Genomic DNA, 16,530 nt, shown 5'->3' with positions numbered 1-16,530 from the left:
CTGCTGAGTCCACCGACCCTTGGTTAATCTCAAAGTAGGAACTGAGTTCGGACTCCAAGTAGATATCAAAGTGGGGGTCTGTGAGGTACCAAGCGTTGAGGTGCCACTTGGGCCTCTGGGTTGGGTCTGTGGTAGCTATGGTCAGGGTCAAAGAAGCATGGTCAGAGATCCCTGTGGGAGGATACTTAAACATGTCACATGGCAGACGTCAGTGGCAGGTAAGAGGAAGAGAGCTATCCAACACTCTGTTTTGTAGGCTGCTGGGGTATGCATGTACATGTAATCGTTGGGGTGTCAAACCCTCCACAAGTTGCAGAGCCCCAGGAAATCTGTCCAGGTTAGGCAAGTTGTTGTGCACATGAGGCATATCCTGGGTGGCAGGGAAATCACATTCATCTCCTGTTAGAGCGCAGCGCAGTGCCAGTGCCAGATTAAACCCTGTGGAGGGGCACCTTCCTAATACCCAGTGCACCTGATTTTTTTACAAACTGACAGCTGCCAGAAGATGAGCGTATAAAAACAAACTGTTATGTGAATCTGATGTCTCTGGTTTATGTACTTAAAGTTGTATTTTGATCCGTTGTCTTGGGGCCCATAGGCTGCCGCCTACTTTGCTTATATGGTAATCCGGAACTGGTGCAGCGTTAAAGTCCCCGCCAAGGATAGTACTGCCTACAGGGAGGTTAGAGAGCAAGTCAGTGAGATCAGTGTGGTGGAGGGTGCATGATTGGGTATGTATATATATATATATTCCTTCCTCCAGGTGCCCCAGTACTACAGAGACGCTACTCCACGGGCGATAGTTTTCACAAACTTTATTAGGATGAGCCACAAAGACAGCCCCGCCTAGTGTGTGTCCCGACGCGTTTCGGTGCGCCTGCACCTTAATCATGGGAAGGGGAGATGGCAAGCCCGGACTGGAACACGGGTATTGAAGTCCTAATTAACCCTCTCAGTAGGGTCACGCGGCAGGCTCCAAGCCGCGAGAGATGCACCGCTTGTGAACTTTTACAGGACTGCGAGGTTGGAACTTCATCAGCCTGCCAGCACGGACGATTCAAAAACGGAGCCAGGAATACAGCCCTGCAGCCCACTGGAGGGCTTAAAACATTGAAAGAAAAACGGGAGTAAATATGTGGCATGAACTACGGACCCTACTGAGAGGGTTAATTAGGACTTCAATACCCGGCATTCAGCTCACTGGAGAGCGTGATGCCATAAGGGACAAGGATTTTGATGTTCCAGTCCGGGCTTGCCATCTCCCCTTCCCATGATTAAGGTGCAGGCGCACCGAAACGCGTCGGGACACACACTAGGCGGGGCTGTCTTTGTGGCTCTTCCTAATAAAGTTTGTGAAAACTATCGCCCGTGGAGTAGCGTCTCTGTAGTACTGGGGCACCTGGAGGAATATATATATATATATATATATATATATATATATATATATATATATATATATATATATATATATATATATATATATATATATATATATATATATATATATATATATATATATACACAAAATAGTGCTGTCTGCCTTCTAGTAAGCCCTTTAAGCCAACATATCTGCAATTAGGGTCTTCGTAAATATCCTCCACCAAGAACACCCGGTGCTCGGCATCTGTGACATAGGTAGCAATATTCCTAAGGAAGAGCAAAACATCCACTTCAGTCTCCAGTGCGCATTTTGAGTCTTGGATGGCCTTGACGATAGTAGCAAGATCAGGCTGTGCAAGCACTTGAGGAGTTATCACAGAGGAGGAGAAGGCCGAGTCTCCACGGCCCACCAGCGTAGTGGTGAACCGGTCCATCTTGGTTTGGGCCTGTGCGGAGCTGCGGGCGTTGTCCTTGCCCATCATGACTACAACAGAGCCAAGTATGGGGGTCAAAGCCCGGGTTGACCCCCCCCACTGGCACGCCTACCCTCAGGCAGCACGGGCAGCCAGGTCTTAACTGGGAGGGGCAGCTCACCCAATAGGGCCGCAAAGCCAGCCTCAGAGTCCAGGCCCTCTCCACTGGTTGGCTGGTCGACACCTTTGGAAGGACCAAGTCCTCCCCACAGGGCAAGCTCCCTAACCCCTCCCCTACGGAGGTCCCAAAAAGGAAGGCAAGAGGAGGGGGAGCTGGGAGAAAACGAGAAGGAGAGCCTAGAAAAGCAGATCAGGGTCAGGGATGTGGTGTCACACTTCCGCCGCCGCCCCTCTTTGGCCTCTGTGGCCACGCCCTCATTTTTACATATTTTAACAAGGGTAAATGCAATCAAGTTACTCCTTGTTGGCAAAATGCTGATATCCATTGTTGTCCTAAAGGAAATTAAGGTTAAAAAGCCTTTGCAGTCCTGACCTCTGAGAATAGAGGTTACCCTTTTTTGTGACTGAAAAAAAAACTTTATCTTAAGACCCTCCTCGTACAACCATTTCTCCTGTAGACAAATAATTGAATTTTACTTGAAAATGTTTAAAAGGGCATTGAACTCTAAAATTATTAAGAGACCATGGATATTCCAGGGGAACACTTAGGTTATGTGAGACCCGTTGCCATAATCTATCGCATTTAATATTGTTGTATCACTCCAAGATTCAGCATTATTTGCCAAATAATTAAAACGATTCTCACTCAAGGTGGGTCATAAGGATGGGGCAAAATCTTATTCTCTGACAAGTTATCTATAATGAATACTTCGCTGTATGTCTCACATTTTTTTTGCAGTCGGTCATTGGGCTTCTAACTCTGGTGCAAAAGATATCTGATTAATTGTAGACTTGTATGATGGCAAAGGAATGGCCTTGTCGCAGAGTTAATACTTTCCATCTCTTGAGAGCCATCAAATAGTGTCCATTGTAATTGGAGACCCCTTTCTGCATCTAAAACCACATCCTTACTAGGTGTCCATGGAAGAGCACCATATTCATATTTTTTCTTTTACAAAACCCACAGAGTTTATATAATTTGAAGATATTTATTTTAAGGAATGACAACTTGAAAAAAATTACAATATCCGAGAGTGGTTTATGGGTCCCAAGTTATTACCTCTTTTTGTGCTTCTTAATATTTCAAGCTATAATCTCTTGGCACTGATGGTTCGTCTGCTAAGGCGTAGGAGTGTCGCCCCACTGCTTTTAGGCAGTGTAAATAAAGGAAAAATAAAATGATAATAGCTCAACTTTATTATCATTTTATGTTGTCCTGCTACAGCAGCTTGGTTGGGCAGGGAGGGGCTGCTCTGCTCATGGAGAAGGGGAGGAGTGGTGGCACTCTGTAAAGTGCGCATGAATGTTTGGCCGGCTGTCTGGAGCCGGCCAAACATTCTTACTCACTTTGCATGTTCTCCACCCAGGCTTTAATGTGTTCTCCACCCAGGCTACATTACAGCCTGGGTGGAGAACATGCACAGGCCCCCAGTCCCTGCATGAGCGCCGAACAACAGTGCTCAAAACAATCACAATACTGCATTGCAGTGTTGTGATTGGCTCAGGGGAGGTCGGTGCTTCCTGTTCCGGCGAGCGAAGGGACGAGGAGGAGAGACGCGGCAAAGAGGTAAGTGGTATTTTCTTTTCTCCCCCCCTCCCCCCCTCCCTGTCTTGCCTCAGCCTCCTCGCCACTCCGATCCATGCCAGCCACCACTGCCTCTTGGTTTTGGTATGCAATCTAGCTTTACCCATTCAAAAGCATCTCTTTTAATGTATCATTGGACTTATTCCTTACATTGGGTTGCATAGCTGATCTTGCTTAGGTTGACTTTTTGAACTTGAAACAGAGGATTTTACCATAGCTTGAGAACTTGTTTGATCTCTAGCTTTTTTACTATCCCCGTTCTTTGGCTTACTTTCATCCTCCACAAAGGTTTATGAATCTGTTTACTAGGACATGACTTTGACTTTTACTACCCTTTTGCAACGAAATTCGTTGGGCCTGACATGCCAGTTCTCAAGTTATTTGATAGAATTTGAGAATATGCTGAATAGTAGACTTTTTTGATCTCAGCATTTGGCCGTTGGATTATAGGAGTGTTTCTAATTTGGTTCAAAATGGAATGAATAGAAAAAGAGAGTCTGAAGACATCTCTGGCTCCTCTGGAGAAGCAAGGGACCAACACAGCAGAAATATTTGAGGTCCTGAGAACTCTTGAACATGGCCGCTAGGAGCTCAAGTGCGTGGACCAAAAATCTGAGGAGGGACTCATTGTTCTGCAATTTGAAGGGAAGAATCTATCCATTTCCTTGATGAATGAGTTTCTCCTCCAGTTCAAGACTGATACTGTTCAGATCACTTCTTCTTTTGCAACAGATGAATGCCTTCTAGTCTTTTGGTTCTCTAAGTGACTAAGAACAGCTGTGTTTCACAGCAAGCATGAACACCAACAACTTCCTCCTGGCTACCTCTGCCCCAGTTGGCATCCCAAGAATGTCAAGAAAAGGGAGAAATGTTTCTCAATTTCAATAAGATTGCACAAGTCAAGACCACAGAATGGGGACCAGTATACTGCTGCCACTACGTCGTTGCAAGAGAAAGCGAGGAGGCTCCACCCCTTCATAAACCTTATGGATCTAAACCTGTTTATCTCCCTGCAGAATCACAAAATGCTTTCTTTGACTGATGTATGAGCAGATTACCTAGGGCAACCACTGGATATGCTCAGTTGACTTTTAGGACACCAACTTACATGCATCATCAGGAGAAAAAGCCAGGATGACCTCTGTTCTCAATGGCAAACCAGTACTGCCTGTAAAGGACATACTTTTGTCCATCAGGCCTTTACAAAGGTCCTGGCACCAGTGGCATTCTTTCTTTGCCAACAGAAGGTCCTCTGTTACTCATATTGAGGTGAGTGCCTCACTCCAGTGTTACCCTGGTATTTCTTGGCCACACAAACATTAGAGACCTAACACAAGCTTGTGTGCTCGGTGAACTACCACTAATTCCTTTTGATTCACTTCAAATGGATTCAGTTCCTGGGGTGATTCTGGTAAAGTCCTGCCCTCCCCAGTTAGGGTAATGGCCATCAGCCTGTGAGTGTGTCACTTCTTGACCAATGAGAGAGTGACGGCCGGGAGGTTCCGCAGGCTTTTGGTATTCCAGACGTCCTAGCTAATGGTGGTACCCCACACCAAGCTCCATGTGGGCACCTCTTGTAAATCATCGATAGAGCAATATGACCAGCTGTGGAAATATCAGGTGGCACTCATCCTAGTCCATCCATCTCTTTTTCTGACCTTGGAAGGGTAGGATCATTTTGTTAACCTTTTGGTAGGCTGCCCCTTTCAAATACCAAAGCCATAGCTGCTAACAATCTCCAATAACCCTGTAGAGTACGGGTGGTGATAAATAGCGGATAACTATACATCTGTGCATTGTGGATCATGCCCTTCCACATAAACGTGTTGGCAAAATTATATCAAAACTTTGCTGTGGTACATCCTTTATTGCAGATGCAAAGGAATTATTTAAACCTACATTTGTAGTAGAAGAAAAAGTTGTTGCCTAATTTGTTTTACAGATAATAGTTTGATATGTCTGAATGCAATGAAGTTGATGAATGAAATAAAACATTGTAGGTGGTGGTCATGGTAGATGAACCTCTCGCAGAAAGACAAGTGACACGATTAGTCATAACATGATTATGGATTAATGGTATGTCAAGTGTAAGCTGACAGTCATGCCGTAAACTGTATCAATAATGTATTACAAGTATATGCAGACTGTCATGTCAAAAACAGTATCTAGAATTGTAAAGTATGTACTTATATACAGGAATAGTGGAACTTGTCGTTCAGCTTAGTCAATGTGAGGTTAGTTGTAACAAGACCTTATTTCATGCTTCTATTCCATGTTTACCAGCCCAATTGATGCAGAGCTTTGTTGAAAGTGTTTCTAGATTAATTAAATGGTATTTATGTTTCTTTTTATAGTCTACTTCAAATTATCTTGCAAGGAGGTTTGGGGTGCGTGCTGCAATGCCTGGATTTATTGCCAAGAAACTTTGCCCAGGTCTTGCCATAGTTCCTTTAAACTTTGATAAGTATCGAGATGTGAGTAAACAAGTAAGTAGTATTAGTTCTCTACTTTTTATCTACCCTTTAAGAATAGAATGAAACACCCCTTGTATGATCTACGCAAATAGCAAATTCTTACTTCAAAGTTTGTGCAGTCATCCTTTCAAAACTTGACGAATTTTATATTGTAGGTTTCTCCAGCAACCTCAATGTCTTACATTTTATCTGCATCATTGTTTTGTTGCATCGTGGGATATGTTCTTCTAGATCTGAAGCATGTCGAACATCCCAGTTATACCATACCATAACATACCATATCATAATGAAACAACTTGAAGGGCTTCAGCAAAATTTAACCCCTTTATTGAACAGACCACATTAGAAGAAAAAGCTGTACACGGAGAGGAGTGCTATAGAAAAGCGTCAGGAGATGGAGTTTGTATGTTAATTAATTAGGCATAATTATTGACAATTGTCTAGTGTTGTTGGTACAGCCTAAGAGCATTTGTTTGCGTGCACAACTTTACTTTGTGAACAAAAATGCCCCAAGTCCAACTATATGTTATCAAGACAGCAAAGTAAAACAGATTAACTTGCTAGGGAGATTAATGAATAGCCTTAGCCTGCCATGAAGATAAACTTGACACGTCTCCTCAACAAAAAATCCATAAGCCAACAATTAAGATGTCATTACGATAGTATCAATCAATCAATCAATCAATCAATGCATTTGTATAGCGCGCTACTCACCCGGAGGGTCTCAAGGCGCTTGGGGGGGGGGGGTCCGCTACTGCTCGAACAGCCAGGTCTTGAGTTGCTTCCTGAAGGAAAGGTGGTCTTGGGTGAGGCGGAGGTGGATGGGGAGGTAGTTCCACGTCTTGGCAGCCAGGTAGGAGAAGGATCTTCCTCCCGTTGTGGCTCTTCGGATGCGGGGGACGGCGGCGAGGGCGTGGCTGGTCGATCGAAGCTGGCGGGTGGGAGTGTAGAAGGTCAGGCGGTCGTTGAGGTATCTTGGGCCTTGGTTGTGGAGAGCCTTGTGTGCGTGGGTGGGGAGTGGGAACGTGATTCTCTTGCTAACGGGGAGCCAGTGCAGGTTTCTTAGGTGTGCGGTGATGTGGCTGTGACGGGGAATGTCCAGGATGAGGCGTGCTGAGGCGTTCTGGATGCGCTGGAGTCTTTTCTGGAGTTTGGCTGTGGTTCCGGTGTAGAGGGGGTTGCTGTAGTCCAGTCGGCTGGTGACGAGGGCCTGGGTGACAGTCTTTGAAGCATGACGAGGAGACGGCGTTGACTTGTCTGGTCATGGAGAGGGAGGAGTCCAGGATGAAGCCCAGGTTGCGTGCGTGGTCTGTTGGTTTGGGTGCGCTGCCAAGGGCAGGGGGCCACCAGGAGTCGTCCCAGGCGGAGGGTGATGATCCCAGGATGAGGACTTCCGTCTTGTCTGAGTTCAGTTTCAGGCGGCTGTTCATCATCCACTCGGCTACGTCTTTCATCCCTTCATGTAGGTTGGTTCTGGCGGTGGCGAGGTCGTTGGTGAGGGAGAGGATCAGCTGGGTGTCGTCGGCGTAGGAGATGATGTTGAGGTTGTGTTGGCGTGCGATGGCTGCGAGGGGGCTTATGTAGACGTTGAAGAGGGTGGGGCTGAGTGATGATCCTTGTGGTACGCCGCAGATGACTTCGGTGGCCTCTGATCTGAACGGGGGAAGGCGGACTCTCTGTGTTCTTCCGGCGAGGAAGGAGATGATTCCAGTGCCTTCTCCTGGATTCTGATGTTGTTTAGGCGCTGCACTAGGGTGCGGTGGCAGACCGTGTCGAACGCCGCGGAGAGGTCCATGAGGATGAGGGCCGCTGTTTCCCCGTTGTCGAGCAGGGTTCGGATGTCGTCGGTGGCTGCGATGAGGGCGGTCTCGGTGCTGTGGTTGGCCCGGAAGCCGGACTGCGAGTGGTCGAGGGATCCATTAGTTTCGAGGAAGGCGGCCAGCTGTCCGTTGACTGTCTTCTCGATGACTTTGGCCGGAAAAGGAAGGAGCGAGATGGGGCGGTAGTTTTTGAGGTCGGTGGGGTCCGCTGATGGTTTCTTCAGTAGGGCGCTGAGTTCGGCGTGCTTCCAGCTCTCTGGGAAGGTGGCGGTGTCGAAGGAGGCGTTGATGATGTCCCGTAGATGGGGTGCAATGACGGAGTCGGCCTTGTTGAAGTTGTGGTGAGGGCAGGGGTCGGTTGGAGATCCGGAGTGGATGGAGTCATCGTGCGGATGGTGTCTTCGGTGTTGACCGGGGTCCAGGCGCGGAGGGTGGTGGTGGGGGGCGTTGGTACGGTCGTAGGGAGCGTCGGTACGGTCGTAGGGAGCATCGGCTGTGTGCTGAAACTGTTGTGTATGTCTGCGATCTTGCTGTGGAAGAACGAGGCGAGCGAGTTGCAGAGGTCTTGCGAGGGAGTGATGTTGTTGTTTCCGGCGTTGGGGTTCGAGAGCTCTTTGACGATGTTGAAGAGTTCCTTGCTGTTGTGGGCATTGTTGTCCAGTCGTTCCTTGAATGCGGTTTTCTTGGTGGCGTAGATCAGCTGGTGATGTCTTCGAGTGGCGAGCTTGAGGGTGGTCATGTTGTCTGTGGTTGGGTCTCTGCGCCAGGCTTTCTCGAGGGCCCGGCAGTTCTTCTTGGAGCTCTTGTGTTTGTCGGTAAACCAGGATGCTTTCTTGGTGCCGGGTCTGGCGGGGAGGTCTTCAGTGGAGCGAGGTCGTCTGCGCAGTTGCTGATCCACCTCGTGAGGTTGTTGGTGGCTTGGTTGGGGTTCGCTGAGCTGGCGAGAGGGTTCTGGCTCAGGGATGTGGTGAGCTGGTCGGCTGTGATCTTTTCCAGCTTCTGCGGGGGATCTGTTGTGGGTGGTGGTGGAGCGTGGTCCTTCTGAAGCTGAAGTGGACGCAGCTGTGGTCTGTCCAGTGGAGTCCAGTGGCGTGGCTGAAGGCGATGTCCTTGCTGGAGGAGAAGACGGGGTCAAGCGTGTGGCCGGCATAGTGGGTGGGGGTGGTCACCAGTTGCTTGATTCCAAGGTTGGCGAGGTTGTCCAGCAGGGTGGTGGTGTTGCGGTCGTTGTTGTTCTCCAGGTGTAAGTTGAGGTCCCCGAGGAGGATGTAGTCAGCGGAGGGGAGGGCGTGCGGGATGATGAACTCGGCGATGTCTTCGCTGAATTGTGTGCGTGGTCCTGGGGGTCTGTAGATGAGGGTGCCTCTGATGGTGGTCTTGGGGTCGGTGTGGATCTGCAAGTGCAGGTGTTCGGCGGCTCTGAGGGTGTCTTCGGCGTTGGTCGTGATGCGGATGGTGTTCTTGTGGACAATGGCGATGCCTCCTCCAGTCTTGTTGCCGCGGTCCCTCCGGGTGATCTTGTATCCGTCCGGGATGGCGATGGCGATGTCGGGTGCTGAGGAGGCGTTCATCCAGGTTTCCGTGAGGAAGGCGACGTCTGGAGATGTGGTGTCGAGGAGGTTCCAGAGTTCTACGGCGTGCCTGTGGACGGAGCGGGTGTTGAGCAGGATGCACTTCAGGTGCTTGTCTTGGCGTGTGCGGTGCAGGTCCGGATGCAGGAGAACTTGCAGGAATGGCAGGTGAAGGGTCCGTGGGTGCGTCCTGGGGTGGCTCGGTAACAGCCGGGGATCCGGCCGGTGTTGAGTGCGTTGAGGGTGGCGTAGTCGTAAGTCCGGTGGGTGGGCTGGCATCCTCGGGGGCCAAGGGGTCTGGCGCTGGGCGCGGTACAGGCGCGGACGCGCGCAGACGGGCTTGCCTTTGGCGTGCAATCGGCGCGCCCGCTGCGCATGACCGCTGCGCGTACGCGCGGACTCTGCCATAAGTGGAGAGTGGAGCGGGCGGAGCAAGGGAGGAGCAGCTGGGAGGCAGGGTGGCGAGTGGGGAGGGGAGCGGTGATGCTGGAGGGAGCGGGGGTGGGGCCGTGGGGGAGCAGCGGCAGGGAGCGGGGTGGGTCGGCGGCGGAGGCACAGGAGCGAGCAGGGGCACAGATACGGCACAAAAATCAGGGGCGCAGAGGGCAGGCAAAACAATTACGGCACAATACTTAGCACAGGGCACAGAGGACAGGCAAACAATTACAGCACAATACTTATCACAGAGCACAGAGGATGAACTGGCAGCGGCAGTGGCGGCGGATACCGGGACCCTCGGGGTGGGCCACGCGGCGGGAGGAACGACCGGCTCTGACCTGGTCAGGTCAGGTCACAGCTCCCCGCCTCGCGGACACCACCTTTTGAATCCAGTGGGAGGGAGGAGCAGTTGGGAGGCAGGAGCGGGGTGGCGAGTGGGGAGGGGAGCGGTGATGCTGGAGGGAGCGGGGTGGGGCCGCGGGGAGCAGCGGCAGGGAGCGGGTTGGGTCGGCGGTGGAGGCACAGGAGCGAGCAGGGGCACAGATACGGCACAAAAATCAGGGGCGCAGAGGGCAGGCAAAACAATTACGGCACAATACTAATCACAGGGCACAGGGGACAGGCAAACAATTACGGCACAATACTTATCACAGAGCACAGGGCACAGAGGACAGGCAAACAATTACGGCACAATACTTATCACAGAGCACAGAGGATGAACTGGCAGCGGCAGTGGCGGCGGATACCGGGACCCTTGGGGTGGGCCACGCGGCGGGAGGAGCGACCGGCTCTGACCAGGTCAGGTCACCTGTTAACACAGTGAAGAATTAAACGATCTCATGGGCTACAGCAGTATAGAACTCGGGTGTGTAGCCCCTTTATTGAGCAGACACTTGATTAGAAGAAAGCTGTTTCTTCAAGAAAGAGTGTAATATCAAGCATTGGCAAAGCCAGTAGGACGCCCCTTTTCAAGACCTATTGGCTTTGCCAATGTATTTTAGGCATGTTGTACACCAGCGTGGCTTCTGTTCAGCGTGACTAAGAGTTAGTCGCATGGAGGACAGTGGAGTGGCATAGAGCAGAGTGTCATGGAGTAGCTTAGAATGGATTGGAGGGTTTGTGGAGTGAACAGAATTGTTGATAAAATGCGCAGAGGAGAATGAAGTGTCGCAGTGTAGAGTGGAGTGTTGTGAAGAGTGGAGGGGCATAGAGTAGAGTAGAGTAGAGTGTCATAGAGTTGAATGGCATAGAGTGTCGTAAAGAGGATTGGCATAGAGGGAGTTGCGTAGAGTGAAGCAGAGTGTCATAGAGTGGGATGGAGTAGAGTAGAGTGGCACAGATTAGAGTGTTGTAGAGCGGTGTAGCATAGAGTGTTGTAACGTGAAGTAGAGTGATGTATACTGCCGTGGCATGGAGGGTCGTGGAGTGGAGTTGAGTGATGTGGAGGGCTGTAGAGTGGCGTGGAGTGGGATAAAGTAAAGTGTTGTAGAGTGCAGTAAAGTGTTTTAAAATAGAGTGGCATAGATTAGACTGGAGTGAGATAAAGTGGCATGGAGTATCGTAGAGTGGCATAGCGTGCTGTAGAGTTGAGTTGCATAGAGTGACATATAATGGAGTGGAGTGACGTAGAATGATGTAAAGTGTTTTAGAGTGAAGTGCAGTAAAATAGAGTGGAGTTTCTTAGCATAGAGTGGAGTAAAGTGTCATAGAGTGGGGTTGCATTGCGTGGAATATCGTAGAGTGGAATAAAGTGGCATGGAATGGCATCAAGTGGAGTTTCGTAGAGTGCAGTGGAGTTTTGCAGTGTACTTTGCCATAAAGTGAAGTGAAGTTGAGTGGCATAGAGTAGAGTATCATAGGGTGTAGTGACATAGTGTGCGCTTTGTGTGATTATGCACTGCCATTACCGACAACACATTTTCAATTGAAATGACCATTACATTTGCACAGACATACAGTTTTACTGATAAAACTGTACAGCAGACAAACACTAATGTGTGTAAATGGCTTCACCTAGTGTATTCATTTGTTTTTATTGTATTAAAATATTTGTTCTCAGCACACTTCTGAATTCCAAAAAAGTTCTTCATTTGTGTTCTCCTAATTCTGATATATTCTAAAATATTTGCACAGTTCCTTTACAGGCATTTCAATTGTATTGTGTTCTAGAAAAAGCCTTTCCTTTCACACCCCAGATTGTCAAATAAATCCTCATACTTTGAAGTCAGCGAAAGAAGAGCTCCCTCTGAAGACGGAGCCTGACATTTTCACCTCTGTCTTTGAAAGCACAGTAAATGTGACAAGATACGAACGAAATGTGAAGGTCAGTTTACAAAGATCGAGCCTCTGCCCCCAACCCTGGAGAGTGTCTGGCTCTGCTAGGTGAGCAGGAGAACAGGGAGTGTACCGTTATTTTGTAACGGCTGGCAGCTCCATCATAAACTTTGATGCCCAGATGACACATGCTGTTGCAATTAAAAGTGGAAAAACAGGGATATGAAAAGTATGTCTGTGTATGCCCCCAGGTTATGATTCTTAATTTAGTGGTATGTATACACTGTCCTCTCCACTTGGCAGACAAGCCCTCAAGGATTACAGAGCGCCAGTGCCTTAGTGTGATCATAAATATTGAAAGTTCCAAGCACACTACTGAACTGAACTGGGAGCAAGCCAGTGGCCTCAGAACCCAGTTGTCTTCTCTCAGTAGCATCTACAATGTGATGGCAGAACTGAGAGCCACTGTCTTGTGGGCTGCGGTTACCTTTGTAGTTACCAATGCAGCAAGGTCTTGCAAATTGTTTGAGGTACAGAACTACTCTGGAAGGAACCTTGTCGTTAATGACCTGCAGACCCTAACTGTCAAACTGAGTGGGGCCTTCTTTTTTTTCACCGATACAATCTGGCCTTAAATACTTTGAAAATATTTCCTTCAAGTGGTGCGATAAAGCATATAGGGTGCCTACAGAAACCCTCAACACATTTGACCATCTATTTAGTGAGTGCCAGGCATCTAGTGAAGAGAATACATTCTGCTTAAGAGAATGTGAGCTGTACTCTTAACAATGTGCATCACAATCCAGCACAATTGTTCTGGTCAGTGGTGACAGTAGTCACACACTTGTGCTCCTGGGGGCTTGCCAAGGTGTCAACCATGTGGCAAATATGTGAGACAGAACAGGGGAAAGAGAGGCATCAGTCAAAGTGCACCAAGGGCTCAAAAGCTTGAGGAAAATGACGGGACACTACCATTGACATGGGCCAGCCCCACTGGAATCAGTGCAACTCTCCCAGGACCATTTGAAGTTTTTGGTCAATAAATAACAGCATGGGACGAACATTTGTTAGTGGGGAAATGTGGCTAAGGTACACAGGTTCCAAACCTCATCATTAGACCATATTTATTTGATATGTCTTAATTATATGATTCTATGTGACAAGCCTTCCAATCATAGGCAACGATCATGGCGAGTGGATGATATAGTGCTCATAAATAAAATCATTGTAGATCTTAAGGAAACACTATCATATTTTCTTCCCAGGAAATGGAGTGGAGGGCACTTAAAGGCAATTCCCTCATATCCTTCAAAGCTCTGATCAAGGACATATCATATATAGCCTGCATCCTCACGAGTGTATTGGGAAAGGGAATACCTGCACACCATGCTTACTAATAAAGTGATAGTCCTGAAGAAAGACACAAACGCTTCTTGCCCAAGAACTTATTGACAAAGATAATGGTACTGAGACTGCATGTGGAGGCTCCGAATCCTGATTAGACAGGGTTAGTCAATCAATCAAGGTCAATCAAAGAAACAATTTGGATGAAGATGAGGAGAGTGCCTGTTGGCTTTCAAGCTTTTCTCTATGATCATGAATTCTATTGTTGACATGTTGTGAGACAGGACACCAAAAGATATTTATGTGCAGGGCAGTGCAGGCAATCTCCTTTGGTCCAACCCCTCCAGTTTAGGAAGTTCTTGGTAGTGTCTTTGTAGCCACGGGGTGTCTTAAGGCCTCAGGATTAGCCAAGCGGATGTCTCCTCTGTCTGTTGACTAAAAATGCCAAAAAACCCATATCCACCATCAACAGTTTATTAAATGGACTTGCCAAAATGTCTTTCCTCTTCAAAAAGCTCTGTTGAACGCTGGCCCAGAATCATGTTGACCTCAAGAACTCCTTTTTGGACACAAGGTCTTTCACTTTGCAGAAAGCTCTAATATCCATGAACTCTAAGCCACCAAAGGATCACGCCAAATGGGCTCATCTCTCTGCGTATCTTTTATGTCAAAATCTTCATTCTGTGCTGGCTTGCAAGTTGAACTGACAAAAAGGCCAGCTAATTGACCTGACCAACTAGGCTTTATTGGGTCCAGTCTTCATGGCATGCATTACCATTATGCATTCCAAAGCAGTGCCGGCCATCTTTTTTTTCTATCACGTTTGTTTTTTTTATTCTTTTTTTAGGATATGGTATGGTAAACCTATTTCGAGTTTATAGTGTTCATTTGGCATTGGCCTTTTGGTATTTGTCTGCCATCACACGTGAAAGGCAGGCAGACTGCAGTAACATGAGCGAGCAGGCGCAGAGCGGGAGAGTGGGACTGCGTCCTGTGCGCACCTTAATGATGCTCTTTATGCGAGGACTGTTTATAGCCGGACCGTGAAGCCGGTTTACGGCAAAACCGATGTGTTCAATCCTCAGCTCTGCCCACTCCCCACTCTGGCAGGCATGCAGGCACCGGCACTAAACTCTGCCTCGGAAAGTGAGATGAAATCGACAAGTTGAGCGGCGAGTCAGCTGCTCCTGCCCCAGAAGCACAGAGCCTGCTGAGTTTCAGCTGTTGTTTTTTGCAGCTAGCATAAAACTGCTCCTTCTTTTAAGGCCCGTTCCAGTTTCCGCCATGGGATGCCGATTTCAGGCGACCCTCTGGGAAGACAGAAGGACTAAATCATGTATATGAAAGCCCTATTCCTCAATGCACGTTACGTAGATGCAGAAACGGTATAGTAACAAGCAAGAGTTATACAGCTAGCTACTGTGGAAAGCATCACCTAAGACACGTGTCTTCCCACTCGACCGGTCACCACAGGATTCCCAGCATTTCCACCTATAGTAGTAATCACTAGGGTCCCCCATTTGTATGGGCTGCTCACAGTTGATGGTGATGAATTGTGACTCATTAACACTCAAATACTTTGTCTAATGGAATGCAGTCAATGAATCACGGCGAGTAACTGCACAACACTCTCCATGCTCTCGTAAAAAGCAGGGTTAATAAAGCATGCTTCTGTAGTTATGGTGACAAATCGGCATAGTTCATGGCACAGTGCAAAATACTATGCCGTCAGGGCACATTGAGATTCCACAAAACAGTAACCTACAGGGCACAAGTTAGGGGTACACGCGGGTGGACGGCTCCCAGGCACTATTTTCACAGGGTGGACGATGCCGGCCCTGCCACGAAGTTGGGTCCCACTGCAAAATATGCTGAATTCGTCCCGGTTGTAATTTGCAAACACCGGGACACATTCAGCAGCGCCTGCACATTGTCTACTTTCAGTCCCCAGCAATGTGCAGGCGGGGAGGGGATTGGGCTTTATTTCACACTCCTGCTGGGCCAATTACAAATGCTAAAAGAACGATTGATGGACAGAATGCAGAATAATGTCATACATTCACCCCAGTACAGAGATCTGGGCCTAAATCCATCGTTTTTTTGCTCATCATGCCATTCCAGTTTGGACCCAGCCATATGCATATCAGTCATGACCCTGTGCCCAATGGAAACAGTTCAGCCCGAACTACCAATCCAGGTACTCCGTGGTCTGGAAACAAGCATTCTAGGAGCGGTTTCGGGGTTTCACCCCTCTTTAGCCAGAATAGCTTGATTCCAGTGGCATGGAGAGCACACTGTGCCACTGGATTCAAGCTAGCCTGGCTGATGAAGGGTAATACCCAGAAAGATGCTTGTTTCCTGTCCAGGGAGGACCTGGCTTGGCAGTTCGGTCTGGACTGTTCCCTTGAGGCACAGGGTCAAGACTGATTTGCATATGGCTGGGTCTAAACTGTGGTGGGATGGTGAGCAAAAGAACAATGGATTTAACCCAGATCTCTTGACTGGGGGTGAATGTATGATTTATTCAGCATTCCGTCCATCATTTATATGCCTAGCACCTTTCACCCTAAGTGGGTTAGGTATGCCCAGACGTGGGTCCCTTGCTCACTGTGCCACTGGATTCAAGCTAGCCTGGCTGATGAAGGGTAATACCCAGAAACCAGTCCCAGGATGCTTGTTTCCGGTCCAGGGAGGAACTGGCTTGGCAGTTCGGTCTAGACTGTACTCATGAGGCACAGGGTGGAGAAGTGTGGCTCAATGGTAAGAGCGGCAGACCCTGACGGACCTGATAATTCTCGCCTCGGTGCCTATTCCAATCATGGAGTCCCACTCTGCAACTCTGGGCAATAGCTTGCTTAATCTCCACAACGGCCCCCACAACGCTAAGGATGTCTGGCCTCCACCTTGGGGGTGCCCAGGAGTGGACACCTCACAGGGAAAGCCAGGATGGGTTCCACAGCGGTATTCGTACAAGCGCCTTGAGACCCTTGCGGGTGAGTAGTGCGCTATACAAGTATCAATTTACTAATTTTTTTTTTTTACAGGGTCAAT

At 48.5% G+C, this 16,530-nt stretch overlaps 1 protein-coding gene across 4 annotated transcripts in view; it reads left to right on the top strand.

The window, feature by feature from the left end:
* The window catches only part of POLK (DNA polymerase kappa), a 922,939-nt gene that overhangs the window by 615,431 nt on the left and 290,978 nt on the right, over positions 1-16,530 (top strand). For all 4 annotated transcript variants that reach the window (XR_013607050.1, XM_078675233.1, XM_078675231.1 and 1 more), the window contains one exon: positions 5,913-6,044. Coding sequence is in view for 3 of the 4 variants with exons in the window: in XM_078675233.1 (XP_078531359.1) it covers positions 5,913-6,044 (132 nt within the window). In the remaining variant the exon portion in view is untranslated. The remainder of the gene's footprint in view (positions 1-5,912; positions 6,045-16,530) is intronic.

This window comes from Lissotriton helveticus, chromosome 2_1, assembly GCF_964261635.1.
Source record: "Lissotriton helveticus chromosome 2_1, aLisHel1.1, whole genome shotgun sequence".
Lineage (NCBI taxonomy): Eukaryota > Metazoa > Chordata > Amphibia > Caudata > Salamandridae > Lissotriton > Lissotriton helveticus.
The sequence above is the reverse complement of the archived record's forward strand: the minus strand, read 5'-3'. Positions and strand labels throughout refer to the sequence as shown.